Source organism: Patagioenas fasciata, chromosome 9 (genome assembly GCF_037038585.1).
Source record: "Patagioenas fasciata isolate bPatFas1 chromosome 9, bPatFas1.hap1, whole genome shotgun sequence".
Taxonomy (NCBI): domain Eukaryota; kingdom Metazoa; phylum Chordata; class Aves; order Columbiformes; family Columbidae; genus Patagioenas; species Patagioenas fasciata.
This window is the reverse complement of record NC_092528.1, coordinates 15,681,524-15,709,288: the sequence shown is the minus strand read 5'-3', so window position 1 is coordinate 15,709,288 and position 27,765 is coordinate 15,681,524. Positions and strand designations below refer to the sequence as shown.

General features: G+C 38.6%; 2 protein-coding genes across 10 annotated transcripts in view; both read right to left on the bottom strand.

Annotated features, from left to right (window-relative positions):
* The window catches only part of RASA2 (RAS p21 protein activator 2), a 423,219-nt gene that overhangs the window by 50,800 nt on the left and 344,654 nt on the right, over positions 1-27,765 (bottom strand). The window lies entirely within an intron of this gene.
* ZBTB38 (zinc finger and BTB domain containing 38) lies at positions 511-26,347 on the bottom strand. Of its 9 annotated transcripts, none has more exons than XM_071812513.1 (6): positions 26,290-26,347; positions 26,056-26,211; positions 25,150-25,499; positions 24,242-24,470; positions 19,628-19,741; positions 511-6,378 (listed from the first exon to the last, which is right to left on the bottom strand). In XM_071812513.1, the coding sequence occupies exon 6, from the start codon at positions 6,376-6,378 to the stop codon at positions 2,800-2,802; it is 3,579 nt and encodes a 1,192-aa protein (XP_071668614.1). In that variant the 5' UTR covers positions 19,628-19,741; positions 24,242-24,470; positions 25,150-25,499; positions 26,056-26,211; positions 26,290-26,347; the 3' UTR covers positions 511-2,799. The 9 variants fall into 9 exon arrangements, 8 of the variants coding, with proteins under 8 accessions (XP_071668614.1, XP_071668615.1, XP_065700307.1 ...); XM_071812514.1 differs by having other exon boundaries at positions 25,150-25,215; XM_065844235.2 differs by lacking the exons at positions 26,056-26,211; positions 26,290-26,347 and having other exon boundaries at positions 25,150-25,945.

Genomic DNA, 27,765 nt, shown 5'->3' with positions numbered 1-27,765 from the left:
GCTGAAGTGGGGAGTACTTTGAAGATATGTAATCTTCTATTTTGTATGTATCTTCATATTTCCTTATGCAATTATATTTGCATTCTGAACTATGTTTCTTGACAGTAGTCCCAAAAGATTTGGAGTACAGTGTGTAAAATACACAATGTATACTCGCAAGGTTACTATCAGAATTGAAAAGATTTTTGAAGTGTCAGTTTCAGGTCCTCATGCAAACATGTTTAGGCTGTTGCAAAGTACTAAACGCAGTTCACCTATCTTCCCAGTCCTTTAAGATCCTGAGCAGGCAGTTCTGTTCACCTCGGTGCTGCACTCACACTGAATGGTAGGATGCCAGGAGATACCATCACTGCCATTGAGCTCTAGTGTGTTCTCACCTCCCTGCTTTAACATTTGGTAACTGTGTTGCTTAATCTTCTAACAAAACAGCTATTAGAAGATACATATCTCTGGATCATGTACATTATGAGTATTAACATAATTTAAAAAATTGAGAGACTTAGAGAAAAATAGGAAGATGTTATTTTAATTAAGGAAAAACAGAGTTATAATCACTCTTTCTAAAAATAAAATTAGACTCTTTATCAATCCTTAACATCTGCATTTAATATTTTCTTCTAAACAAAAATACAGATGCGATTATGTAGCAAATTACAGTCTTTGACAACGTATAGTATTTACCTTCTCTTACACTTACTTTAATTCTAATTTGGTCATTAATACTTGACTCATTACTGCAACATGTTACTTGTAGTAAAAGTGCCACAATTGAATTATAAACATGACATTGCCATCTTAAAACTGCTTTGCTATAAACTGTAGAGAATATACAGAGTTACAAAGTCGTGTTTTTATCAAAATATACAAACCCCCCCCAAGCCTAACACAAGCTATCGATATTTTTTCTTATGAACTATACAGTTATATAAAATATTTGTAAAATTATCTTTATATTTATAAATATTCTACCTTATTTGCTTTGGTCTATAATTATCATCATACAAGTCCACTTAGAAGATATCTTTGTGTACTTCCTTTGAAACATCATTGTACTTTCTTGTGTTTATTCTTCTGTTATCCTTATTTAAATGGAACCAAAGCTGCCATGAAACCAACATTTCTCAAGGGGTTCATAGCAATCACCAATGATAGAATAAATAAGTGGACTATATTATTACTTCAATCAATACTGCACTATCATTTCAATTGTAGTTTTATTCTACCCAAGCTATAGTTTCTTTTAAAATATTCAAGAGGACAAAGTAAACAAACTGTGTACCATATTTGCACAGACAATGAAGTTCAGGATCACTAACCTTTGTCCTGACTTAATTTTTTAACACTTCATAGAGATGAACATACATGACTAATTGGAAATGCAGATACAGTACAACAGAGCCCTACCATATAAACTGCAACCTGTACACAAACACTCTTTGACTTTTTAAAAATTTCTTAAAATGAATCACATCTTCATGAAATAATTTCAACTGTAATATTTTGGTGATGTCTTTCAGAAGCCTGTTCTCCTGATTCTTCGCAAACTGTGAAGCCGCAAGGCTCACCGCGACCCTCCGGTGTAGAAGGTGAGGGAGGCCGAAGGGCCAACTCTTCTTCCTCCAGCAACCCCTTCCAGGCATCTCAGCTGCAGCCCCGCTGTGCCGGGGATCACCAAGAAGGGATGGATGGTTAGATGTTGTATTTAAGGCATGGGGATGGGAGGGAACCCCCCAAACTGGCCCTGTCCCTGTCCCTGTTTATACAGAGGGGCTGCCTCAAGGGCATATATGAAAGCAAGAATCTGAGTATTTACCTACTCCTCCCAAAATCAAAGTATGTATGAGGAGTTGCTGTGTCACTTCTGTCCAGACATTATTCCAGGATGAGGAGGAAGACTCTGGCTAAACCTCCTCTGCTGCTGCTGAGAATGGTATTTCTAAAATACAGGAGCTGCAGACCCACCAGGAGGTGGATGTTTACATACAGGATTTCTTTAAGCTAGGCTGTTTCATGAGAACAGCTTTCTTTAGACAAATGCACCTGAATAGCTCTACCAGGCCATTGACATTGGGATTTATGCAGTTTGGAAGACTGGCTAGTGTGAGTTACACTGAATCTTTATTAAATGTCTCGGAGATATCATAAATCTGGAATACTTTCCATACAAGCACTCAGACTTAATGGTTATTATGGTAACTGCAAAATAGAATATGGAAAGGAAAATATGTTTAAGCCCCTAAATATGTTTTGTAAATGTTGAGTTACAGAAAAGCACGCCAGAACTCAACTGTACTTCAGCATACCTAAGCTCATGAAACATTTCCCACCTTGACTTTGGAATACATTAGATTACAATTATTTTGTTTATAGACACATTACTTTCTGTTAAAAATGAAATATATGGTTTCTGCAGCAAAAATTCCTTCTGCAGAGTACACTGTAAACCTACATATTTACTTTACCCAGAATGACTCTGACTCAAAACCAGCACTGTAAAATAGTTCAGTGAGTAGCTTCCTGTAATGCTTAGTAGAAGGGTTTTGGTTGGTCTTTTTTTTTTTTTTCCTTTTTTCTGTTTCTCTCTCTACATGTTAGAAGTCTATTGTGGCAAAAGTATTTCGGGTCTTTCACATGAAGTTTGTATTATTGCAAATGCTAGTTTTTCCTTTCTGTGTTATTTTGAATAAATTTGACCTTAGTAAATGATAGTCATTTGAGTGGAGATTTCTCCTCGTTCAATGCATCTCTGTTTTCTCCAACATAGTTTTGGATTTTTCTTCTCTTTTGCACAACTGTCACTCAGAGTATAACTTCTGGAGTTACATTTTGTATATTTTTTACTTCAGTTCCTTCTGAGCCGAGGAAATGTGGATTTTCCAGAAGTTTAGTGCTTTCATTGCAAAACTGTTCTTTTCTATCTTTTGGACCTGGACTTTTGAACAGATGTTTTTTCTGGTGCATTCCCAGAGCAGCTGCTGTCTTGCAAATTTTCGGGCACTGAAAGCAAGCGTACCCTTTTCCATTATGCTCACGTACATGCCTTTGCTCATGATTCCTTTTGGTAGAAAGGTACAAGAAGCTCTGAAAGCAGAACTGACAGTGGTAGCGTTTTTCTCCAGTATGAATTCTTTCATGTATTTTGAGTGTTTCATTTAAAGTGAACGCCTTATTACAGTATTTGCAGACAAAGTCTTTGACACCCAGGTGAATACGTTCATGTTTCTGTAGGTTTCCAGGAACTGAGAAACATTTACCACAGGTTTTACAAGTGTGGGGCTTTTCCCCAGTGTGACACCTCATATGCATTTTTAAAGTGGATGGACTTTGAAATTGTTTTTGGCATAATTCACAAATGTAAGGCTTTGAAGCAGCTACGTGCCAGTGTACGTGTTCTTGAATTTCTGCAGTGGAAGACTGATCTCTTTCGCAGAGCTCGCAATGCAGATTGGGCATTTCTGTGTTCTCTTCTTGACTCATCACCTTTTCCTCAGGAGCATTCCTGAGCACATACTCCCTACTGCTCGTGTTGTGGCTCTCCGTAATGGCGTTCTTGCTTCCGTGCTTTCTCCTCCACTTGGTCTTTTTCATCTTTCTCAGCTGTTTGGATTTCTTTTTTGGTTTGTAATTATAATAGGGTCTCCAGGGTTTATCACTCGAGTCCTGGTCACTTACATCATCACACATTTCTGTCAGTTCCAGGCATTCTGAGCTATAGAGCCTAGATGGGCTTCTTTCTTTCATCTCCATTTCTGATTCCTCAATTAGATTGTCCTGTTTGGACTCATGTTTAGATTTTCTGCCCCTTTTACAAAACAGCTTAGATCCCAATATGTGTCTTTTTACAATAGCTTCATTACCAATTTTTACTGTTATTTGACAAAGAGGTGCAACATTGCTGTCAGTAGATGTTCCAGGTAAGGCAGGCTTTGCGATGTATGTTTCAGTTTTACTCGATTCTTGTGCAGTAGTTGTTGTTTTGCTAGATGAACCTCCAGATCCTGTGACGTGCTGAGTATCCTCGGTTGCTTCTGCTCTGTTGCACAGCAGTGTTTTCTTTTTTTCCTTGATAGTTTTTGATTTCGTAATGCACTTCCCATAATTATCTGACCCATATTTACAGTCATCCCGTACAGACTGGCTAGGTAGATTATTTGAAGATTCCGATTTACTGTTTTCTAAGGAAGTTACTGTTTTACCGTGCATTATTACTGATGAAATTCTGCTACTGTGCATTATAACAGAGGGCGCAGAGCTGCTGTAACTGATGACAGAGGTTGAATTTTCATTCACATTAGGTAAAGATGGAACTGAGGAATCACACTCCTGAGAAGCAGAGTCATTTGCAGCAGTGGAAACTCTTTTTTCAGCTGTGTAAAAGTCTTTTCGCAGGTCAGTATTTAAGACACCCACTCCCCAAGAGGAAGAATTCTGAGTATTTGTGGAAGATGCTGTATCATTACACGAAGATGTATCCAAGGGAAGCGTTCTGTTGTTTGCTATTATATTACTTTGAAAATTCAGTGGTGGTAGCTCAGAGCTAAGAGAACTCGGAATGAAACAGTTAGTAGAAGGAGTTTCTTTAACCTGGCTGCTTGTTTGAACATTTTCATAGGAAGAATTTCGGTAGGACTTATAAGGTAGTCGCCTGCATTTCATAGGTAGGAGTCGATAAAGTTTGTACGGGTACATACTTGGTTTTAAGCCTCCGTTGGCTGTCTTTTTATTTACTGAGAGACGATGGTCAATTGCATGGAAAGACTTCTGATGATTTTTTAGTATGTAGTAAGTCATAAAAGTCTCCAGACAGAAAATGCACTGATACCGTCTTTCTCCAGTGTGCCAGATCTCATGTCTGGTGCGATACTCAGCTAACGCAAACACTTTATTGCAGTAGTGACAGGGATATGTTCTTCTCCAGGAGTGCACATTTGCATGCCTTCGAAGGCTAGACAGTGTTACATAACTACGCTTGCAAACGATGCAAGTATATAATATCTGCCCATCCACGACTTTAACCAAATGGTCTGTTTCTGGTAAAGTGCAGTTTGCATTAGAATAATCAGTGATGCTGTTTTCAGACAACAGAGGCTCTGTGTTTGCATATGAACTTCCGTTCCTTCCATCCGTAGCAGTATAGTTATCTGCAAAATTTTGTTCATTTCCACTGTTAACCGATAAGCTACTCGATCTCATGCAGACTTGTTCATGACTTTCCTGTATATTTAGACTTGCAAATTGTTTGCTGCAGTATTTGCATACAAAAGTTTCCTGACGCTCTGAATGGAGCTGAAGATGAGTACTGAGTAACGCCCTCTCATTGAATGATTTTCCACAACAGTTACAATTGTAGACAGGTGGAACAACAGTTGCCACTGATCCAGAGCCATTAGCAGAACTGTTCTCCTCTTCTCTGGATAAATGGAAATGTCCTGCTTTATTTTGAGGTTTTGGAAAGGAAATTATTGTCTGATCCGCAACTGCTTCATGTTGGGCTTCTGTAGTGGTTACTGTAGAGGCCGGTACTTTTGATGTAGCCGATCCAGTACCTTGGGGCTTGAAGGCCGTCTTAGGAGTACTGCATGCTTGTTTTCCCGGCTGAACAAGTGGTGTGGCTTGGGGATTTTCATAGTGGTCTTCACCCGTCTTGCACGAAGGGCTGCTGTCCTGTGCAGGAAAAGGTGTTCCTTGGAAACTATCTGCCCCAGAAGAAACCGCATAGGAGTGTTCGGCCAGGGTGCTGGCTGGCTCAGCATCCTTGCCAGCGTTGGTTCTGTCGAGGCTGACGTTGGGAGCTTGTGCTGTCTCAGATGCCTTTTTAAAGCTGGCCCTCAGATCAAGTGGAGAAAACAAACTGTTTTCCGTTTCAAAAATTGAGAACGCATTTGTAATTCGTGGTCCATTTGTCACTGCAGAGTCTTCATGTCTCTTTTCATGTTTTTCCTCTTTGACAGCCCCTTTTTCACTAATGCAGTATGCATAGGGGCAAGGGGAACTTGAAAAATTAGCATCTGTAAGATCTTCTAGAAATGATATTCCCAGTTTTTTCCCTGCAGCTGCAAGGTCCGTTACAGTTTCCTGCCTCTTAACAACTACTGTGGAACTGTAGATGTAATTCAGTATTTCTGTAAACACTTCAGCTTTCAGATCATCTAACTCCAGTACGTGACCTGAAATACAGATAGTACGACTCCAAAAAATGTTTTTAAAGTAAAGGCTTGAAGCTGCCAGCACATTACTATGGGCTTTAAATTTAGTATCTTCCACGATTATGGTGACATCACATAAAATACCCCGAATGCGCTGTTCATTTAAAATAGAAAGTACAGTGTCACTGTGGAAATCATCCTTGAGATCCTTTGAATGGGACATGACTGTCATCTATAAGAAAAAAAAAAAAAGCATGTTAATATATTAAGCAGGCATTTTTAATTCATTTCAGTTACAGATCCAGTTGATAGTTCTTACTCATTTTATATAAATTTTTAATTCACTAACTTTTAAATTTAAAGACTGAGTAAAATTTTGTCATAGCATTTCAAGCTGAAGTCATCTTAGGCCCATGTATGCCAGCAACACTGCAGGTGACCTACGCGCAGCTCAAGGACACGTGAACACCAGCAGCTCCTCAGCAGGAGGCAGCAGATCCTCTCCGTGCCCCCCATGCCTCTCACTGGGCAGCGCAGCCACCTGCCCTCCTTGTGCCCGCAGGTGCACCTGCCCAGTTCCCACTGAAAATGTGTCGCCGAACCCCTGAGGTAACTCCCTGGGGCGCGGGGGGTGTTTGGTGGGCACTGCAGGGAAGGCTGAATTGCTGCGGTTCTGTGGATACTGAGAATTTTGTTTTCTGGGCCTGTTAGTCAGCAAATGACTTCACAACACAACTGCATGTGATCCCCTTGCCAAGCTGATATTTGAAACAGGGATCAAAGAGCCTATCCACTACAGTTTCAGTTACCGGATAAGGCTTTATGAACAAATGAATGCATGAGCAACACAATTTTGTAAACAATAGGGGAGCACCTACAACACTATTTAGGTAAACAGAACATTATTTTTAAAATAGTGATTGAATTTAATTACATAAATAGTTTACACTTACTTTAAAATGACTGAAAAATTATAAGTAACTGAATTTATAAATTCAGTGAGTAAAACAAGTAGGGAGTAATAGAACTTTTTTCTGTCAGTTATAGTTTAGATTTATAGTGTTCACACTTTATAATATGATAGTGTGTTCTTAATTTCTACCAAATACTGAGATTTAATTGCAATAGTAAATACCATTAAATAACCACTAATTTCTAATTATGAGGTTTAATGCTGACAAAAAATGTTTATATTAGCCAGGTTGTTACTGTATGAAAATACTGGTTTATTTAATTGAGATAAAAGATGCAAAATAGAATGAAAAGTAACTGGAAAAACTGATGAATTTGACAGCGTGTATCTGGAGAAAATCTCTCACTTAACCAGATTTTTTGTTTTGTTTTGTACAAATTCAGATCTTTACTATACAATGAGGTTTGTCCCTTTTTTTTCCCACCTCTGAGTAGTGCTTTCAACGACTACTGCCCACTTCTGACTTCAGGTCATGAAGAGAGAGTTGTCCTACTGGCACTTACCAATCACTGCACTGGAACTTGGAATCAAAATGCATCTTAAAGAAAATGACCAGCTACAGGTATTTTGTAAGAGACGTTAAAATAATACCACATGGTAGTGCTCTATTAAGTTAGAAATACCTTCTAAACATTGCATCTACTGCTCCAAATGTAAATGTTAAGCTTGAAAATGTTTGTGATGACCCCTAGCCTCAAATAGTTTACATTAAAAATGCCAATATATTTATTCAGATGGCTTTGATCCAAACAGTGAAATGAAGGTTTGACCCATATTCACTAAGCAAATAGCAATGGCCGTTTAGAACACACTGGTGCTTTCACCCAAGCTATTTGGGAGCTTTCTTGAAAATAGGGTCTTTATCACGAAGTAATATGAGACAGACACTCTTGCTGCAGGTAGTCTAGTTACACTGTGGATACTATCACAAATCCATCAACTACCTCACTGCAAATCAAATTATACAAAAAACAATGACAACCTTACTGTGAAGACAAACACAACATGCTCAAAATCATAGTTCCTCATGTCTTTGTTTATTACACTTATTTGGCTCAAAGTAAGAGATATTTATTCATTTGGAATGGTAACCTGAAATTCACAGCAGTTCGGTATGGTTATCTCCTTTGGTTCGGTATCTGAAAACCCAGATATAATTATCGATAGTTTCTAGGATGTCAAATCTCCTACCGAAAGAACACCGACAAGAACACTTTTATTCAAGTAAGTAGCCACTATCCCATAATTTATTCTTTTTTTCTCATTGACAATGTCCGAGATTACATCTGACTTGCTCATGTGATGTGGTATTAGAAACCAACTGTCAGACATCAGAAACATTTCACAAGAGGAGCTATTGATAGAGCTATTTCCTGAGCATAGGAAATAAATGATGTCAACTCTACCTCCCAGTCAACTGCCCCATAGGAACTTGCCTGTGTTTTTTCTGTTTCTTTATTGGAGACAGCTGGTTTTAGTTCAAAGACACATCATCTGACAGAGTGTTGGCTAAATATATCAGACTGCTACTTCTATGCTAAGAGGCATTTATAAGCAAGGCCTACAAAGCCAAGCACTTTTAGTAGAAGTCTTACTATTCAACTAATTATTTCAAAATCTACCGTCCCAACAAGAAAAGTGAATATTTTCAATTTCTACTTTCAGGTACCTAGTTTGCCAGTTTTTGTAGTCCTGGATATTTTGGTATGCTCAGTAAAACACTGAACTAGACTCCTTGTGTAAAGATAGTAGAAACTATCATTTGCTATTTGGACTTCTTTTATTTTAATGTGTGCTAAACCTTCCGTTACATATCTCATTGGAAAGTTATACAGAAAAAATCCAGAGCAAACTGATCATAGAATCACAGAATGTCCTGTGTTGGAAGGGACCCACAGGATCATCGGGTCCAACTCCTGTCCCTGCACAGGACACCCCACAGTTCACACCGTGTGTCTGAGGACGTTGTCCAGTCTCTTCTTGAATGCTGTCAGGCTTGGGGCTGTGACACCTCCCTGGGGAGCCTGTTCCAGAGTCCACCACCCTCTGGGGGAAGAACCTTTTCCTCATGTCCAACCTGAACCTCCCCTGGCACATCTTCCTGCCTGATTTTCAGAGCCAACACTTCTTGCCTCTCTGTCTCAACCTGTGCATTCCCAAAATAGTTCATTTATTCACATGTGTAATGATTCTCTACTGTCTCTTATTCTACCTGTCTTGCTTCCCGCATTTGTGAAAAATGTTTCTGAAATGCTATAAAATCAGAATGCTCTACCTAGCACACACATAAGTTGAATATTTTAGGAGTATTTTACATTCTATTTGCAGTTCATACTGCAAAAGGAAAACCTGCTCTTCAGTTTCCAAGGGAGCTCTACTGAGACCAAGATATATAGAGATCAAACTTTTCTGATGTATTATTATTAAATATTTTGATTAAAATGCTGGAAAATCCATTTGGAATGTTACTATACTTCTGCATGACCTTTACTATAGAATTATAAAAGACATTCTAGTATTTATATATGTTGCCCAAAAGATATGTCAGTACCATTTGACCTATTAAATGTCACCAAAACTCCTCAGCCTATGAAGCCATTCTTTTTTGGCACAAATACTTTTGTTATTTTGATACTTCTTACTCTCAATCCAGGCATAAATAGTTTATTAGGAACCTGAACAGTACCTTTGTAACAACTTAATAGTCTGTAGTGCACCTACAAATAACTTTAGCTTCTGAACAGCATAATTTTGGATTGGGAGTTACCTTACTATTTGCAGATTTTCTGCAAAAACAATAACAGACTTAACCTGTTCTTAAAAGTTGTTTAATCACTTTGAGAAATAAGATTTAAATATTCATCTGAAACCTAAGTGTAATGGTCAGTGGGTTGATTAAACTATAACGTTACCTTTTCTGACATGAATAGAATACCAGGACAACAGTCATAAGTGAAAATAAATAATATTAAAGGTTAAAGGAAAGATCAGACATTGATGCATCCAAACACAAATTTAACTACTTATGCGTCACAGATAACACTGCTAATGATAAATACTAGAGCAGCCAGCTCTACGTGGACACTGCCAAGGGAAAAAGCTGTTTTAATATTATTTGAAAGTAAACAACGAGATCACAAGTTTTACTAGCCAATGAATCCAAATATAACAAATATTACAATTTTTACTGCCAAAGAAGAACTGTAGCAATCTAGGAATACCCTTTTTAAACTTTGCAATCCACTGCCAGGCAAGTAAGTGTACGCCATTGCATATGAGGAAAGATTCTGTTACTCCGCTTCGGCCACCTAAATTTGAAGGATAAGACAGCGGCATCATCAACAACAACACCAAACCAAACAAAAAAATAGAGCTAGTGGTTAGTACCCACACAAAATAAAATTAAAATAAAAAACACCAGCAAGATACTTGTAATAACAGTTCTCTCTGTTTTCTTATTCCACACATGCCTACTGGGATTTTAAAGACGCTACTATTTTCTGGTACTTATCAACATGACGCTATGGAAACATGTTTGCTCCATAAATCTTCTCAATGTTCGGTTTCACTCCACCCTATTAACACACTTTGAAGGCTATCTCTGTTTTGTCTCCAGCCTCTTTGCCCAACTGAGAAACATTCATCTGTATCTAACTCTCCTACAGGGTGCTGTTTTGTTCTTGAGCAGAAATAGGGCTCGACGTCATGAACAAAGGCAAAACAAAAAACCAAGCACACAGCCCTCCCCCAGCTCTGCCACCTTGATCCTTGCCCACCCGGGAACCTGCTGTCCAACCATCACTTCTACCACGCTAGCTCAGCGTTTTCTGGAACCGCTTCCCCAGTCCCATCTGGCTCTGCTGGCTGCCTCGGCCGTGCTCCCTCTTCTCAACCTCAGGCGAGCGGGGAAGTTCTAATGATGTCTAATTATATTTAACGGCTTGCAGTGGCTTGCAGCTTAGCACTCCACTCTACATAGCTATGCATTATTTCTACAAGTATAATTTTTCTGGTTTAGTCTCTCACTGCTCACATCCTTCTATATTAATATTTCTATTTGTCACAGCTTCATGAGCATTACAGGCTTTAAATCCTTTTTATCAGCCTCGCACTGTTTCTTCTAATTTCTAATTCAGACAGCTAGGGGGAATTCAGTGTACAAATATTACATTATTATTACCAGATCTCTGAAGCCACCAGATGACCCATTCTTTTCAGAGCTGTAATTCTTTCCTATCGTCAGCATCCCAAAGCAATTCTCTCACTTCCAACTTTATACTTTCTACGATCGTTTCTTGCCACACGGAAAGAGCCTTGACAACCAGGGCAGGCTCAACGCTCTTCGTCCAGGGAAAACCAAGGCGAGCCCTGTCGCTGCAACAGGGCACCCTGCAACTGACCTGGCTCCTAAAATCATTTTTAAAATAAACACATTTCCCGCTGCATGTCGGGTTCTTTCCCTTTGGGAAGGTTTCACCCTCTCGCCCATGTCCCCGCCGCAGGTCCGGGCCCGGGCAGGGAGCCGGAGCAGCAGCCGGGAGGCCCCGCGGCCTCCTCGCCCGTTCGCCCACACGGTGGAGCCGGACACGCAGGAACCGCCCCGGGCCCTTTCCCCGGTAAAGCCAAACACGAAACGAAGGCTTTTGCAGCCACATCAAACGTGAGCCGCCCTGCGAAGCTCAAGGGCGATCACCTCCTCATCCTGCACGAACCGCACCCGGCACAAGCCCCTGACGCGGCCCATTAAGGTCGGTGCGTCTGTCCGGCTCCGAGCGGAGCCCGAGACACCGAACCTCCACACCCGCCGCCGGGCAGGCGCTTCCTGTTTATGGGCGGCAACTGCGCTCCGCAGCGCAGCTCAGCCGCGCAAGCAACGCACGTTCCCCTGCAGCGTGACTTTCCCTGGCGGCAGCAGCGCCGCTTACGCACCGTTACACTCGAATGCAGCGCAACTCACTGTGTCTGAGCTGCCCGGCGGGAGCACCATGTCTGGGTGTCTGTGGCCGAGCGGAAGCCGACACCGCCGCTCGGCGTGACGGCGCGCGGGGGGCGCGGGCGCGGGGTGACGTGACAGGTGCCGGCTTCCTGGCGGCGCGCGGCCCGTGAGGGCGGCCGGACGGCGCGGGCGCCATTTTGCTGCGATCGGTCGCGGCGGGTTGTGAAACGCGGGCTCAGCTCGGCGCCCGGGCCCGGCCTGGCCTGCTCGCTGCCGCGCTGCTCTTCCCTTGTCTCCTATAATGCTTTGTACTTAATTAACACAGCCAGCTGGGGTAGTTAGCGTATCAGCCAAGTAATTTCCATGTAAGTTTAGAAAGAGCCAGTGTTCCCTGTATCCAGCCCCTTGCTCCGTGGTCATCAGTGCAGTTTTGTCCACAGCATTTAGAATTTCTCTGCAGCCTAACAAAGGATTTTGATTGCCTTGCTCTCCTTCAAAGCTTTTCCTGTAGAAGGAACTGAAGCATTTATGGAGCTGAACTTCCGTGCATAACTTCTGCAACTTCCCGCTGAGAAGGAGAGATTAAATATTGCCTTGAAAAAATATCTGAAATAACCTTCTAATATGGAAGTACAGTCACATTTGCCTTATTTACATTATTATATTAATTACCTCTTTTTAAGCATATACAGAAATTCGTACAGTATCATAAGGATTTTTTAATTCAAGCAGTAGTCTTATTCTCTTTTTTTTCAGATTAGTTACTGCCTCAGGAAACCAGTGCAACTATACTATTAGTGCTTCATAAGCCCTAGCAAATGCTTACCTAGATAATGAAGGAATTAGCTTGATTTCATTTAGCCAGATGCTCCAATATATTGAGTACAGCCTTCCCAGATACATTCTCTCCCTCTGCCTCTCACTTTAAACAGAAAAACCTGTTTTCCCAGGTACTTGGAATGAGGAAGCAAAGAGAAAAACTGGGCTTTGAGACAGGTGGAAAACACTTAGAAAAATGGACAGGACAATTTGTTTTTGTGTTAAAACTTGCTTGAAAATACTAATTTTGCCCAAGGCTAATTTGAGTTTATTTTTACAACCTATTTTGTATGAGCTTTTACTGGACAGTTACTTCGTTTTAAAATCTCAAGCCTATGCATTAGAAGCACTGAATAGTAGGAACTGCTTCATTTTAGGCAAAAAAAAAAAATATCCAGAAGCATGAACTATTCATTGTCACCATTGATGGGCCTGGAAGTCAGAACTTTGCTAGAGCCCCTTCGTGATAAATGCTGCTTATCATCTGAGAAAACTATTTAATATCAACATAAGCTATGCAATCTATTATAAGGATGGAAGATCTTCTTTCCAGGGTTCTGTCTGGGAACTACCATATGCTTTCCTGGTTGTTTAATAGATATGGAAATAAATGTGTTCATCATTTTAGTTGTCATATTGTCATAATTTCAGTGACTGATCTATATATTCTGCTTTCACTATTTTACACAATCCACATTAAAAAGTATATCTTAGAAATAATGAACGTCTCTGTGGATAGCTTAATTACTGCTCCTGCATCACCAGAATTATCATCAATAAGTTCACCTACTGAATCAATGACTATCTTTATTTTAGGACTCTGTGCTATCAAAAGTGAACCGTCTTTCATCTCCTGACAAGCTGAGCTGTTCTCAGGAGCTGTTTACCAACAGCTGTTGGAGGTGGAACACGGAGTTGAAGAACACAGCAGCGTTGATTGCAAAAGCAAAGTGCGTCCCAAAGTTTTCACAACCTTGTTTTTTATTCCAACCTACATAACTGAGAAATGAAGTTTTGTACTCACATGCAGGTTGCTTCTGATCTTGGACTTTGTCTATTGCTTATTTACTATTGTTTCTTTGTTATTTTTTTTAGGTGTGTATATACATATTAATATATATTAATGATGATTTCTGACATAAGTGGCACAACAAGTATTTGTCACAAATGTGTTGTCAGTAACAATGCATTAATATGAATTAAATTAAACTTGTAATCTTTTAAAAGAAAAAATTGCATTACTGAACAACAATAAATAGAAGCATCTTTTTAGGTTACATGAAACAAATTTGAGGAAGATTAGGTGATGAATTCCCCCTAAATCTTAATTAAAATTTATTATTTTAAATGGCGCTGAAAATCAGATGCATAACCATCATTTGTATGGCAGATACCCCCAATGTGGAGACATTCTTTTATTTTTACTTGATCATCTGATGCTCTGGTAGTCTTAATATCTATAGACAATAGAAAAGATTTGGAGAAAACTGCCTTGTTTTTCTTTCTTCCTTTTTTTTTTTTTTTTTAATTTATAGGGTGTTTTCATAAGGCAACTTCAGAACTTCTGCTCATCCACTAAAAAAATAGTCACCTCTTCTGTGACTAATACTGTAACTGAAGGTATTAATTTCCATAGATCTATGATTTGATCATTTGACCTTTTTGGAATTCACAGTCTCATCAGCTCCTTGTGTATTAAAAATAAGTAAAAAATTCTTTATAAGACTGTCTTGGCTGCACCCAAGATTTTACATTCTCATGATAATGTTTCATGTAAAACCAATTGCTTGCAAAGGAGGAACTGGTGCTGCAGTCAGACCTATGTGACTGGACAGCATTGATATACATGCGAAGTCAGGATTTATCTGCATCTACAGTCCTGATTTCAGAGTCCTGATTTCTATCAACACAAATGATAGAGTTTAAAAATAGCAATCTTGCTAGTGTACGTGTACCAATTCCCATTAAACATGTAAGCGATTGCACATAACATCACACAATTATTATGTTCTTTTTAAATAAAAGTCTAAGTAGTTTAGCCTTGGATTACTTATATGGTAAAATTGCAAGATACAGAGAAAATTGTCAGCAAACTTTTACTTCTTTAGAATGTATAAAACAGTTCCAAGGTTACTTAAGTGGTGGTGTTTGGATGCTTTGCTGAAGTCTCATAATCTCACTCCTGCAGCTCATGCCATGTGTTATTCTTTCCTTAAGAGTATTTCAGACTGCCTAGAAAAAATGTTCCAATGTTCCTCTCTAGTCAAGCAGTTTCGGTTCTTACGCAGCAGGAAACAACACATATAGCACTACCGACTCTTGCAAACTCCTCATGAGTGACAGGATTTTGGCCAGGGCTTGGCTGGATTCCTTCTCAGTGTCTGTCCATGAGAACAAGGCCTGGCTGGACCGGCTGCTTCACTGCTCTCCCTGCCGAGGCCCGAGCCGCCGGCACTGCTGCTGACCTCAGCTCCTCTGCGCCCGCAGGCAGACCAGCACTTCGCTCAGAGCTGGGATGTGAGAAGGACCCCACAGCCCAAAGTGCTTCATTCCCCTTTCTGTTACACGAGCAAGGGAAAGAGTTCCGTGGCATAACCCTTCTGCTCTCCTCCAGCATCAAGGGGACGGGAGAGGAGCGCGGTTACAGAGAGCCCCAGCAGCTGCCTGCACCTCCAGGTCTGGTGCACAGGAGTCCGGCAGAACTCACTTGGCTCTCAAACTGTGCAAGCTGTACCTGTGCACCAAAGGCAGCCTTTCTCCAAGGTACGTTAACTCCTGAGAATTTAGGCATGGCCTAGTCTGAGTCCCAATAACACTAAACAGAACGCATACAAGCAATTTTTAAAGGTGTAACTATACCTTAGCCTCCCCAGCAGTCTAAAAAAGAAAATGAAGCAACAATAGCTGACATAAATCGAAATAATTCTTTTGCATAAAATATAAAAGTTCATGTTGTGCTGCTACTAAGAATCAGCTGAGTTTACATCTTGCTAGCTCTGAACAAGATCAGTATTATTTTCCATTTAAGTCTCATCTTTTAATGTGCTGCTGACAAGCCACTTTCTGGCCTCCTACGCTTCTGGGACACATCACAGTCCTGAGCTAGCACAGATCAATTGCAATCATGAAGCTATGTTTACAGACAGAATGACAACAACTGACATTTTTCGGTTGTTAACTGTTGTCAAATGTAGTGATTTACACATTTGAATAGATTTAAACAAAAGTAGCAGATTAAACAATTTTTGTTCTTTTTGAACAATTATTACGTGGTAGTCTGCTGCCCATTCATTTATCAGAAAGACAAAATAAAAGTAGTTGAACCCAGCCTCTCATTTTTCAAATTTTCAGAGGAAAGATCCTTTGAATATCTGAACCGACACCCACAGGAGTAGCCACCGAGCCACATAGTCATGGACAGCAGTTCTGCGCAGGCAGGTGTGCGGGGCCAGGCCAGGCACCATCCTCACCCTGCACTACAGCTGATGCAACAACTCCTGCTACACTGAAAATAGAGCTAAATCCCTTCCCCTGCAAACACTTGATTTAGTTGGTCTGCTAGAGGCTGGACACAGCCATTTTGAAAGCTAGAACTGGTCTCCAAGCTGTTAATTGGCCACCACTGATGTCCAATATTCCTTAAAATACTGCAAAATATTTTTATGGTTTTGCTGTTAGATTGATGAACTTTAGCATGCGAAAAACAATGAACAAGTGATAGCTATTACTCTGAAGCATCACTTTAGTGATTTATTATGAGAACTTATTGGACACACAATAACTATGGCTGTATGCTCCTAAATATTCTTCTGCTCCATTTTGCACTGACCCAAGGGGCCCAGCTCAAGCGCTACTCCTCCTCTTCCATCCTGCTGCACATTTCCAACCTAAAAGCTCCGGCAGGGGCTCTGCTCATGCAGTGAAGGACTGTAGCAAAGGCAGGTGGCAGCTGGCAGTAAGAAGAAAATATCGATGGCTCCGTCTCTGGTTTGTGCTGCGTGCTCTGCCGCCAGCGTGAGCCGCCCCAGCACAAATCCTGCCTGAGAGTGAGCTCGGCTCAGATGGGAGCAACAAATAATAAAAAGAAAAAACAGCTGACTTGCATCTCCTCAATAATTTCCTGGACTCCTATTCACTCAGAAGCCTCAATAGTATCATAGTATGAGATGTATATAACAACATGGTTTATGGTTCAAGATAATGAAAAGATTCGTGTGATACTATTCAAGCCATCTGTAATCAATAGTAGATTCTGGTATACTTGACTGTGGAGAATCATGGAAATGTTCAGCATTGTCAGGATAATCTTTATTTGCTAAATCTCACTGTTATGTATGAAGCCAAAAAAGTCAATGGGAATCTTTTCATTGATTTCAAGGGGCTTTTAATTAGGCTGCTGGTCACGTAAACAATTTATCAGATTACATCAACTGAATTTAAGTCAGGATTTGCAGATTCCCACTTCTGTCTTTTTAATGATTAGCATTTTAGACTTATTTCTTAGATCTGTCATCTTGGGATAAAAATTAACCAAAATGGCTGTATACACTTTTCACTTTGTATACAAATTAATACCTTAAAAAGAAAGGCCCCAAATAACCTTTACATAAACTTATTGAAGTCAGTATACAAATTTGTCAAAACTGATCTTATATGTCTGAGCTTCTTTTAAATCCAGGAATATAAACCATACTGTAGAAACACTTGCACAGAAAGCATTGAGTCCTGCCTAAATGCTACATCCAAATCTTGATCTGAAAGTCCATGAACAGCTGCCATTTTGACTTCTACGGCTTTTTCTCCCCCTCCTCGCCTTTTTCTGTTGTTAACTGTTAAAAGACAACACTTGGTCTTGTCTCTTTGCCTGGATACGTTGGATAGCATGAGAGTGCTACAACTAGCACCAGTTTCATTTTTATTTAGTGGCTTTATTTTGTCACGGTGTAAAACAGTATAATCCTACTTGCTTCTGATGCCGGTACAAGATACAAATTTAGAATGCCTGAGCATTTCTGAAAGACGCTGTAAACCTTCATTTCCAGCCATTTTCTGTTGTTGTAAAGCAGTGCTTTAACTATTCAGAATATTAAAGAAATATTTCAATTTGCAGACCAAGCCTACCATGCTAATTTTACCCGTTTATTGCAAGTCCAATTTAAAGTGCAATGAAAAAAAAAGATCACAAGAGATATTTCTGTTGAAAACATGAGGTTTTTAGGTTAAAACCTTTGAATATTAAGAATCCACATTGGGCCATCCCCAGAAATCTTTTTATATGGTGATTATCAAGATGCATGCATTATAGTGAGCACATGGTATGTAAATGCATTGGGCTGCTTAATAAGCATTCACTGACACACATCTGCAGCTTTGCTAATGTACCTTTTATTCGTATGTGGTTGCCAAGGAAACAGGTTATGGCCCAGTATTCTACCTAAAATATACCGAGCAAGTGTTCTATAATAATTTACTTAAAATAGGTACAACTTAGATTTTGTAGCCTATTGCTTCTGTAAGTCCAGGTAACCTGAATTTATCTAATTTTAATGTTTCACTAATTAATTTAAACTACCAATGCTATCTTATTGTCTCTAAAAATCCATTACCATTTTCTGTGTCATACAATATTATGTTGTAAAAGTAAACTCAAACACAGAAGATGTTTTGAGATATTCTAGAAATTGAAGAGGGTAGTGGGTTTTTTTGTGGTGGTGCAGTTGGTTGTTTTGTGGTTGTTTGTTGGTTTTTTTGTGGGTATTTTTGTTTCTTTTGCTTTGTTGGGTTTTTTTTAATTTGGTTCCTTATCTGACATTCTGCCTGGTAGCCTTAATTACTTATTCCTACTTAGAGATACCGCAGCATTAATGACTATGATGCAACAAACCATTTCCTACAGAAATTTGTGCAAGTAGTGCCACCGAAATCAATGAAACTACTCCCTTTCTGTAATGCAAATTATACTCTATGATACAAATAACCACCTTCAAAATTAATGAATTAATCAGGATTTCACAGATTGTTTCATTCAATACATACATATCTCAAATCTAAACCACAGATACCAGACATATTTATTTTAACCAAGATGATTATTGCACATTCACAGTAAGAAGAAAGGAAACTGCTACTATTTGAAAACACCATGCAAAAGGTGACACTCTCATTTTGAAATATCTGAATTATTTATCACAATACTACACTTGAATTTACAAAGTATTCTTTGCATCTGACAATTCAAGAGGTTTTGTCATACATCTGATTACAATCATGTATAAAGGTAGAGATTAGATGAACTGTATACAGCTTAACCAAAACAACAATATTAGAAAAGGGCATTGGCACCAAAAGAGTTCCTCTGCCTCTACTGTACAGCACAGATTTGTAACAAACACCAGTGACTGGGATCCAGAGTTAACATTCTGGCAAGCTCAGGAGGTTTGCTTGCCTGCCAATGCGTTTGGTTTGTACAGATCACTGGAGGCTGTAACAACCTGTTTCAAAGATCTCTTCTGCCTGATTTTGTTTATCCAACCTCTATGGCGATAGCAATCCAGCAGGAGCTGGAAAAATCAAGCAATATTGACATCAGAATAGAGCAATGTGGAACCACAGTGAGAACAGCTCTTAAATGATTATTAAAAACGTAGAGCTTTAACTCTCATGCAGTGGCTTTTAAGTGTTAAATATTTTAGCACTATTTCAATGTGAATTTTAAAGAGGTTTCAGCTTGCTGTAATCACCCCATAAACTTACCCACTTAAAATTAGGCTGTTCTTCTGTTACAGTCTTTTAGAAGTGGTATCAACAGGTATTTTCGGCAAAACCATCTCAGTAATTTTGTGAACTCTGTGGCTACTGTGTCTCGGCCTGCAAAGAAAAGATCCAAATGTAATGTCTAAATTATTAGACAAGCATTAATTTCTAGATACATTGTGTAATTCATCAGAATTTTCCCTGGAGTGCTGTAGGACTCCAAATGTACATCTGAGAGGCTTACAACACAACAGCAACAAAAACAATACTGTTAAGCCATTGTGAATGCTGCTTCTGTCTGCACTGTTTTATTATGATTTAACCTGTATAGTACAAACTGGACATAATGTTTCATAATATATTGTAGACAGAAATGTAAAGACATTCTCAAGTTTAAAATCATTTTTTGTTGGGGTCTCTGGAAAAATTAGACTAAAACCCATCCTTAGCTCTACTTCCCTTCCTCCATCTCAGCTGTATCCAAATTATTCCTCACACATTTACCTAATAAGACATTAAAAAAATGGAGCCTTCAGAGCTTCCTCAGTTAGTCTGCTTCTGAGTTTCACAAGGTAAAGTCAGTGGAAAACAAGTGTATTTTAAGATTAGCTTCTCAATTTGCCAGATTAGAAAACAAATGATGGTACAGGGAGAAAGAATCATCGTTACTAGTCAGCTCCCCTGACACCGCATAAACTGCTGAAACCAATTACAAGTTCTCCTTCATCTTAACAGCCTCCATGTTTTCTTGCAGGCCTTTCAAAAGGCGTTTTCTTTCTTCTCTTTCCACTCTGCTGCTTTTCTTGTTACGTCTTTTGTCACAGATATCACAGTATCTGTGATTGTGACATTTCTAGGCAACTTTTTTCTCTGGAATATACTTCCTGTATCTTTCTGCTTAAATGATTATCCATGGTTGTCAAACATCCTGATTTTATGTTATTATGTATCAAATATCGTAATAAGGTTATCATGTAACAGTGTAAAAATCATTCAGAACAGGGCTTTGTTTCAGAGATACTAGACAAAATTCAGTTGTTCCATAGAGCAACTGCAAAATCTTACAGATAAGGCCTTATGGCTCAGCTGACAGACATTTTTACAGCAGCAATTAAGAATACGTAGTTCCATCTTCCATTTGCTAATATACCATATACTTTTATAAATAACGTTATACAGGAAATACAGGATCCATTACTTTGGCTTTAAAAGGTAAGAAGGTCAGCTCATTTTTTTTGTTGGTTAATCTGAGTACCTTTTTAGTGTATATTGATTTGAATAAGTATTCTGTAGCTCACATCTGCCCATAACAAAGGCCAGACTGAAAGAAAATTGCAGTAAGCCATTATTATTACTTCAAATACCAATGAAGTCATATTCACAAATTACTGTGGTCAATGGGAAGCTTGAACATCACATCTGGAGGAAACCAGCAGTAAAAGATCGAAGCTAAAAAATTCCCAAACTTGATAATACTAAAATTCAAATGTGATATTATACATAATAAAGCCTTTTTACAACATAATCAAGCAGTTCACATAATAAAATACAACAGACATTAGATGTCCCAAAAGGGTTAACTGGTACCTGTTTGTCACTACCAGAGCCTGTCTCATATTCTGACAAATATTATCTGAACACAATTTCACACCGAGGGACCTGCAGTTTCAAATCAAAATGAAGTTTAGAGGCAGAAGTAACCTTAATCCAACAGATCATTGACAAGCAAGTAGGATAGGGTCCGAGTGAATGATTTTTAGTTTGATTTCATTTTTTACTCATTCTTTGTACATATTTTCTGTTAGGCAGAAATGGAATTTGTCTGGATAAAAGAACACATTTAAATTACAAAAGGGAGGAGTCAGTAGCAACAATTAGGCTTCTATGATAAAACTGAAAAAAACCCCAACAAACCCAGGCCCTCATAACAATAATGTTCACAGGCTTTGCTGGAGGTGTGGAAAACTGCACCTGTCCTGCGTGCCTCAGTGAGCCCCCTTGGCCAAAGAGAATGAAATGGATGGATGGCGTTTATACAACATTTCTGATGGCACCTTTGGCCATAACATTCTGACACTGTGCATGAGCTGGATGTAACTCCCATTAAACTACATCCAGCTACCCACGTATAATAGTCAAACTGGAAACAGCTTGCTAATTACTAGACTCCTCTTTAATAAATAAATCAGTTTCTTTAGCTAGAAGAAATTACCATTCACGGGCTGCTAACGTGTTTTTCCAGACTCATAAAAGCACTTCAGTATAGTCATATTAATTACAAGAGGACTTGCACCTCCTAACAAAAGGGCAAATTTGCAAATGGATTTAAAACCACCATAGCGAAGCATGCTCATGTAACGGGGCTACACTTTCTTTAAATGCCTTGAGTGGGTGTGTTTGAACACAAAGACATAATAAAGACAGTTTATTGCTAAGTGCCCCATCTTTTCTAAAGATAAATATCAGCGGTGATAAACAGATTGCTTCTACATAGTGTTTGCTCAGCAACTTCCGTTAAAAAAAACAGACAAGAAATAAACAAAGAAATTCAGTTTTGATCACTACATGTAACGGCACACCCCATATTAACATTTCAGACAGGAAAATAATCAGAAGCAAGCTACTGGAGAGAAATTAAATTACAGAAAAATGCAAACTTTTATATGTCACTTGAGAGATTCTGTTTATTACGTTTTCAGTTCTGCTGCTTTAGCTGGAACAGGGGAATATTGCACTGCATCAAACTAATCTTGTAATTATAAATCAAATGGTTTTATTATCATTATTAAGCATTATTATCATTATTAAGCCTATCAAGACAGACGACAAGACATATTCCTGAACAGTTATACCCTGTTTATTGGGAATGCACTGAACTGATATATTTAGAAATAAATGAGAATTAGTTTGATATTACTGACACTGTCAAGGCTATTATTGATAATTGGCTGTACTCCTAAATACCTCATCTGCATTTATTTTCAGTGCTGGGTCCTCATCCACGCAAAATATACTTAGTCATTTTAAAGTCCAGGACGTGAAAGGAAAATGGCCACCCTGCTGCAGAAGTCTCATTGCAGTAGTGAGAATTTCTCAAGTCGTATACAAAGGAGATTCACAGGGAGATACTCTACGTTATAAGCTCAGTGGACATTTAATAACATCTGATTCTGCATAAGCAGTTAACCTGTGGTACACCTAAGATTTAACTTTACTGATTTTGTTAAAAATACTAGCTAAAAATAGAAATAAGGAATTACAATGCTTAAATTTTGCAAAATCTGTAAGGTCTGCAAATCACCGCAGACCACAGGTGAGCTTATTCTATAAAGGGTTGATTAAGATCCAACAGAAGTTCTTTTCCAGTATTTTTAAACACAGTTCTTTGCCTGAACTTCAGAATGGGTCCACTATTTAAAGAAAGGTTTATTAGCATTACTGTGGCTGAATTCAGCAAAGGTGAAACAAGGTTTAAACATACTTCTGATTCTCTACATTTCTCAGCTGCTAAACATGACAGTGATCCTTTTATACTCGTGATAATGAAACTATCACTTTATATACACACAGTACAAACCTTGACCTACATGCAAGACTAGGCTAAATTAGAAAAAGAACTCGGGATACGTTTCTGGAAACAACCAATGCAAAACAGGAATAAAAGAGTTTTTTGCTGTGCACAGCTTTACAAACGTGGCATCATTTAAGAAATGATAGCCGCATGGAAACATAAAATGAGATCAGATTCTCATTTAGAACTGAAAGGAAACAACTGCAAAATTTCCATTTGCATTGTGATATTGCTATTAAAGAGAATAACATCTTTCTACATCTCTACTAGTGCACCTTTTAAAAGGATTTGGTTGCCAAGGAAACTGATTCTGGCCCAATATTAATCTGAAACAAATATATTACAAAAGTTGGTGTAAGTAATGCAATACTCGCAATTATTTTTATCCATAATGCTCAAATGAATGTTTTGGTGCCTCAGGCTGTGAAGTTTTTATTTCATAACCTGTTTTGTGTGAAGTAAAACACACTTCAGTAAACTGATACTCAGTTTAAGCTGACAGGGCCATCTATATCAATCTCTCTCTTAAAAGCCCTTCTACCTTAAAATAAAAAAAAATACTGCAGGTTTATGTTTGTAGCTAATACTGAAAATATAAGCATTAAAGCATATTAATCTTTGTTTAAGATTTCGCACAAAACACAAAACCGCTTACGACAGAATTTAAATAATTTTCATTTTTCTTATCTACCTCAATTTTTATTTTTGCATTTTAGCTGCAAGCTTAGTAATGCTTGTAGTCAGCTTTAAAATGTAATTGAATCAATAGTGTTTTCAAAAATTCTTTTGTTGCATAAGCGTTGCCACGCCCTTAGTACATATGATTATTTTAACAGACATGATTGCTCTACTTTCACAATAGATTTAAAAAAAACAGATAAGAACAATTGTCATGCCAGTATGTGAAGCTAACAATTTCATATTAGGCTGTTTTCATTAACAGTTTCATACATTTTTTTAACTGAAAGCTACATTCCAAAGCCCATTTCATGTTCCTTCAACACTGACCAAGAAATCAGTAAAACATGCAAATCTCAACCTACCTGCGTGTACCACTTAGTGCAGTGTTAGCATGGCAGTGCACCCAGCCATTTTTATGTAAAGCGATGGAGATAAGTTCTATTCTTGGTCTTCTTGACAATTTTTTAGAAGCAGTTGTCAAAATTCAGATGGGAAGCAGCTTGAATAGACCGTGATCAGGAAAACCGAGTTTATCAATAGAGAAAGCAGGAGTGGGGGGAAAAAGATGTCCTCATCCAAGGTTTTCTGAAACTGCAACACAAGGTTGTTTTCTTTTTTTTTCCTCCTCCTCAGAGGATTCAAAGCTTGAAGCTGACCACTGCAAAGGCCACTTGTCACATTTACTGAAAATCAGCCTATTGCTATCGCAGCTGAAAATATAAACTTGACAACCAAAGCCCATTGCACAACGTGAACTGCGTAAGAGTTAAAAATAGATTTGACGTGCCTCCTACCTGCATAATAAATATGTAAGTTTCAAGTGCTTTAATTCGATATTCACATTAATTAACAATACAATATACATTATTTAAACTACAGTAAACGCAAGAAGAAAAAGGGTGACACCATCTGGAAGCACAGTTTGCCTTTTTTCTTTTTTTTTTCTTCCTTTCCAAGGGCTAATAATGTGGTTTGAACGTGATGACAAGCTAACAGCTCACCACATTGCAAATGAAAAAAGAATTCTTAAGGTGATGCCCAAATATCTAAGCCTGTAATGAAGCACAAACCAGTCTTCGCTACTGCATGACATGGCACACAGACCATTTACATACCCACATTTGAGATACTAGGCACAGTATAATGAATTCAATACACAGCATGCACACAGCACAAGCAACGTTAATCCTGCCTGCCATTTTAGGCTTGCAGGAGTAAGATACATACTGCAGCACAGCTCTGGGAAGGGAGGAGGCAAGGGACAGCTCACCTTAAATGCAGTATCTGATTAATGTTGTAAGTGACATTGCGTATCAGCTACAGAGTCTTGGTTCAACTGGGTGGGAGGGAACAAAGAAAATTGTCATCAACTGGTGATGCAAGATGAGCTCCAGTCACTAACACTGTTAGCAAACTCCAAATGCTACAGCGATACAGTAGTAGGCATTTCAAATTCTTATCAAAATCTGCCTGTGCAATGGCTGAGTCCGCCTGCCGAGGAAAACAAAACCATCTTCTTGCTTATTGGAGAGACGCTGGATTGACTACAGTAACATCCTCTTGATGCAGGAAGATTTCACGTCGCACGTATTAAATCCTGGGTGCATTTGCTGTGCTTTCCTAATTTTTAAGACTCAGAATTAAAAAATAAAATAAAAAGACAATGCCAGCAAAAAGAGCATAAATAAAGGTCTAATGTCCATACAAATAAAACCTTTCTTTTTCTTTCCTTTCTGTTTCCTCTGGTTTACAGTCCATCAAAATCCTGAGCGGTATTGACAAACCACACGAGCGCAGGGTCTGACTGCATGATCAGCTGTCTGTGTCTACGCTACACCCTGTTAACCACAAGCAGTGTTAGAGCTAAATATATCTGCAATGCAGAAACGGTAGGTGCTACGTGGTATACAATTCTGATTAATTCTAAAACATTGTTCTATCCTCAGATACAATAAAGAAAAGAAAATTTGGTGCTGCTTTCTGTCAGGCACGGTATCTGCCAGACTTACAGAGCATAAAAGCTATCCTTAGTATACTGACCTAGATAGCACTAAGAAGACTTAAGCAGCATACGAGCATACTCACTGTCAAAGCAAGGAAAACGAAACAATGATTGTTTAATCAAACTGAAAGCAACAGCTCCCTACCACAGTATGAATCCCAAAATGCTACGTACTGTATATGCACATCTCATGTTATTGGAAGATGCAAAGCTCCTTTTTTTTTTTTCTCGCTCTCTCTTCTCTCTCCTCGGAGGCTTTTCTTAGCTACGGTTGCACAATGACATTCTGACATCATGGAGGTCAATGCAGATACTGAAGTGCTGTTGTCTCTAAGAAAAAAAAATTTTGAAATATTAAACCACAGCTGCATGAATAGTAATAATAATTACAAATTTCACATCACCTACCTAATATCTTTCTTCTTCTGAGATTAATAGCATGCACATCGTTCAGCTGCATACGTTAAATTGGTATCACCCTCTGCAGAGACTGCAAGAGTAATTGTGGGAAATAGATTTTTATAAATAAGTCTTTAAAAGGTTTATTTTCTGGAAAACTTCAAAGTAAAATATTACGTGTGTATCATCAAAAACATAGAGAGAAAAAAAGCATTAAAACCTGCTAATCTGATTTTTTTTTAATGCCTTATAAGCAAAACGGGCTTATTTTCATTGTCACTGTGTCTCCAAAGGGAGAATGAGAGAACCACGCCGCCATTTATGATCACCTGAATTACCTTCCCAGAAGACGAAACCATCAGGTGAGGTAAAACAAACCCTCAAATCTACCTGTTCAGAGAGCAGAATCCCACACACACTATTTCAGTGACTTCTCACAGCTTCTTATCTCTCTACCCGTAACTACGGCAAGCTGATACCCAACACATGAACAGAATTGTGAAGATTGATGTCTTAGCCCTGAAAATATTTCACTGAAAGATTTCTTTAGGTAAATATTGTTTACCATATGAATAAGTGAATATAAATGGTTTCTGGCTGACTGCTGAAATAAATAGATCCTAGTGAGGCCAGATCTGTACAGAGGAGCGCTATCTTTCATTTGACCTGCCAATACAACTGAGAAATAAAGCAGCTAAATTCTCAAGCACACACTCGTTTTCTAGGTAACCGTGTACACTATGATTTTCTTTTTTTAAAAGAGTACCTGGTTTTAAAAGTGAAAACTAATACCCAGTACTGCATTAAATCAGAAAACATTTCACAGCAATAACTAGATTGCTGCATGTACGTATTCACTCCGTGTAAAAAATAGGCAATCTGATTTTGCTTTTTTCCCTTCTTCTTTCTTTTTTAAAGATTAAATTGATATCTATTTAATTTGGATGTTTTTCTTTGGGAAGTAATTTGGCATTTTGTTCTCTTTCATTTTAAAGGCTGGGAACGAGATGATCCTAACAGTCAGTGCTTTAAAATATTCAGAATCCCCTTCCATAAATAGCACATCTGTCACACAGAAAGGGAACCCAGCCAGCAGAAAGGCAGAGCAGACCAGCAAAAACAACTGCTATTCCAATACATGATTACAAAATAAGTTAGGATTTTAGCAACCCTTTGTTTGGATTTTTTTGTTTGTTTTGAGCTTTTTAAACTAAGAGCTGCCTGACTAGATACATGCCACCATATATCAATCTTAAATTAAGACTGTTAAATATGGATTAATTTTGAGGGTTTTTAAATGTTAATCTCTTCGTCAAATGTATACTATTGAGCTAGTCATGCCCTGTTTAAAACCATGGCAAAGCTCCTAGATTTCAAGAAGGGAAGATTTGGGCCTTATATAGCAGTCCGTTAGGTTTATGAGAAAGTATATTACTATGATTTGGGAACCAAGAGATAGGTTTGTTTAAAGACAATGATTTTCAG

Bases quoted from the DNA above. Each gene is read 5' to 3' on its own strand.
- ZBTB38 (XM_065844231.2), bottom strand. From the start codon at position 11,365: ATGCTGACGATAGGAAAGAATTACAGCTCTGAAAAGAATGGGTCATCT. The intron at 6,379-11,299 runs GTAATAATAATG...TTTTTCTTATAG, and splicing joins CTGGTGGCTTCAGAGATCTG to ATGACAGTCATGTCCCATTC.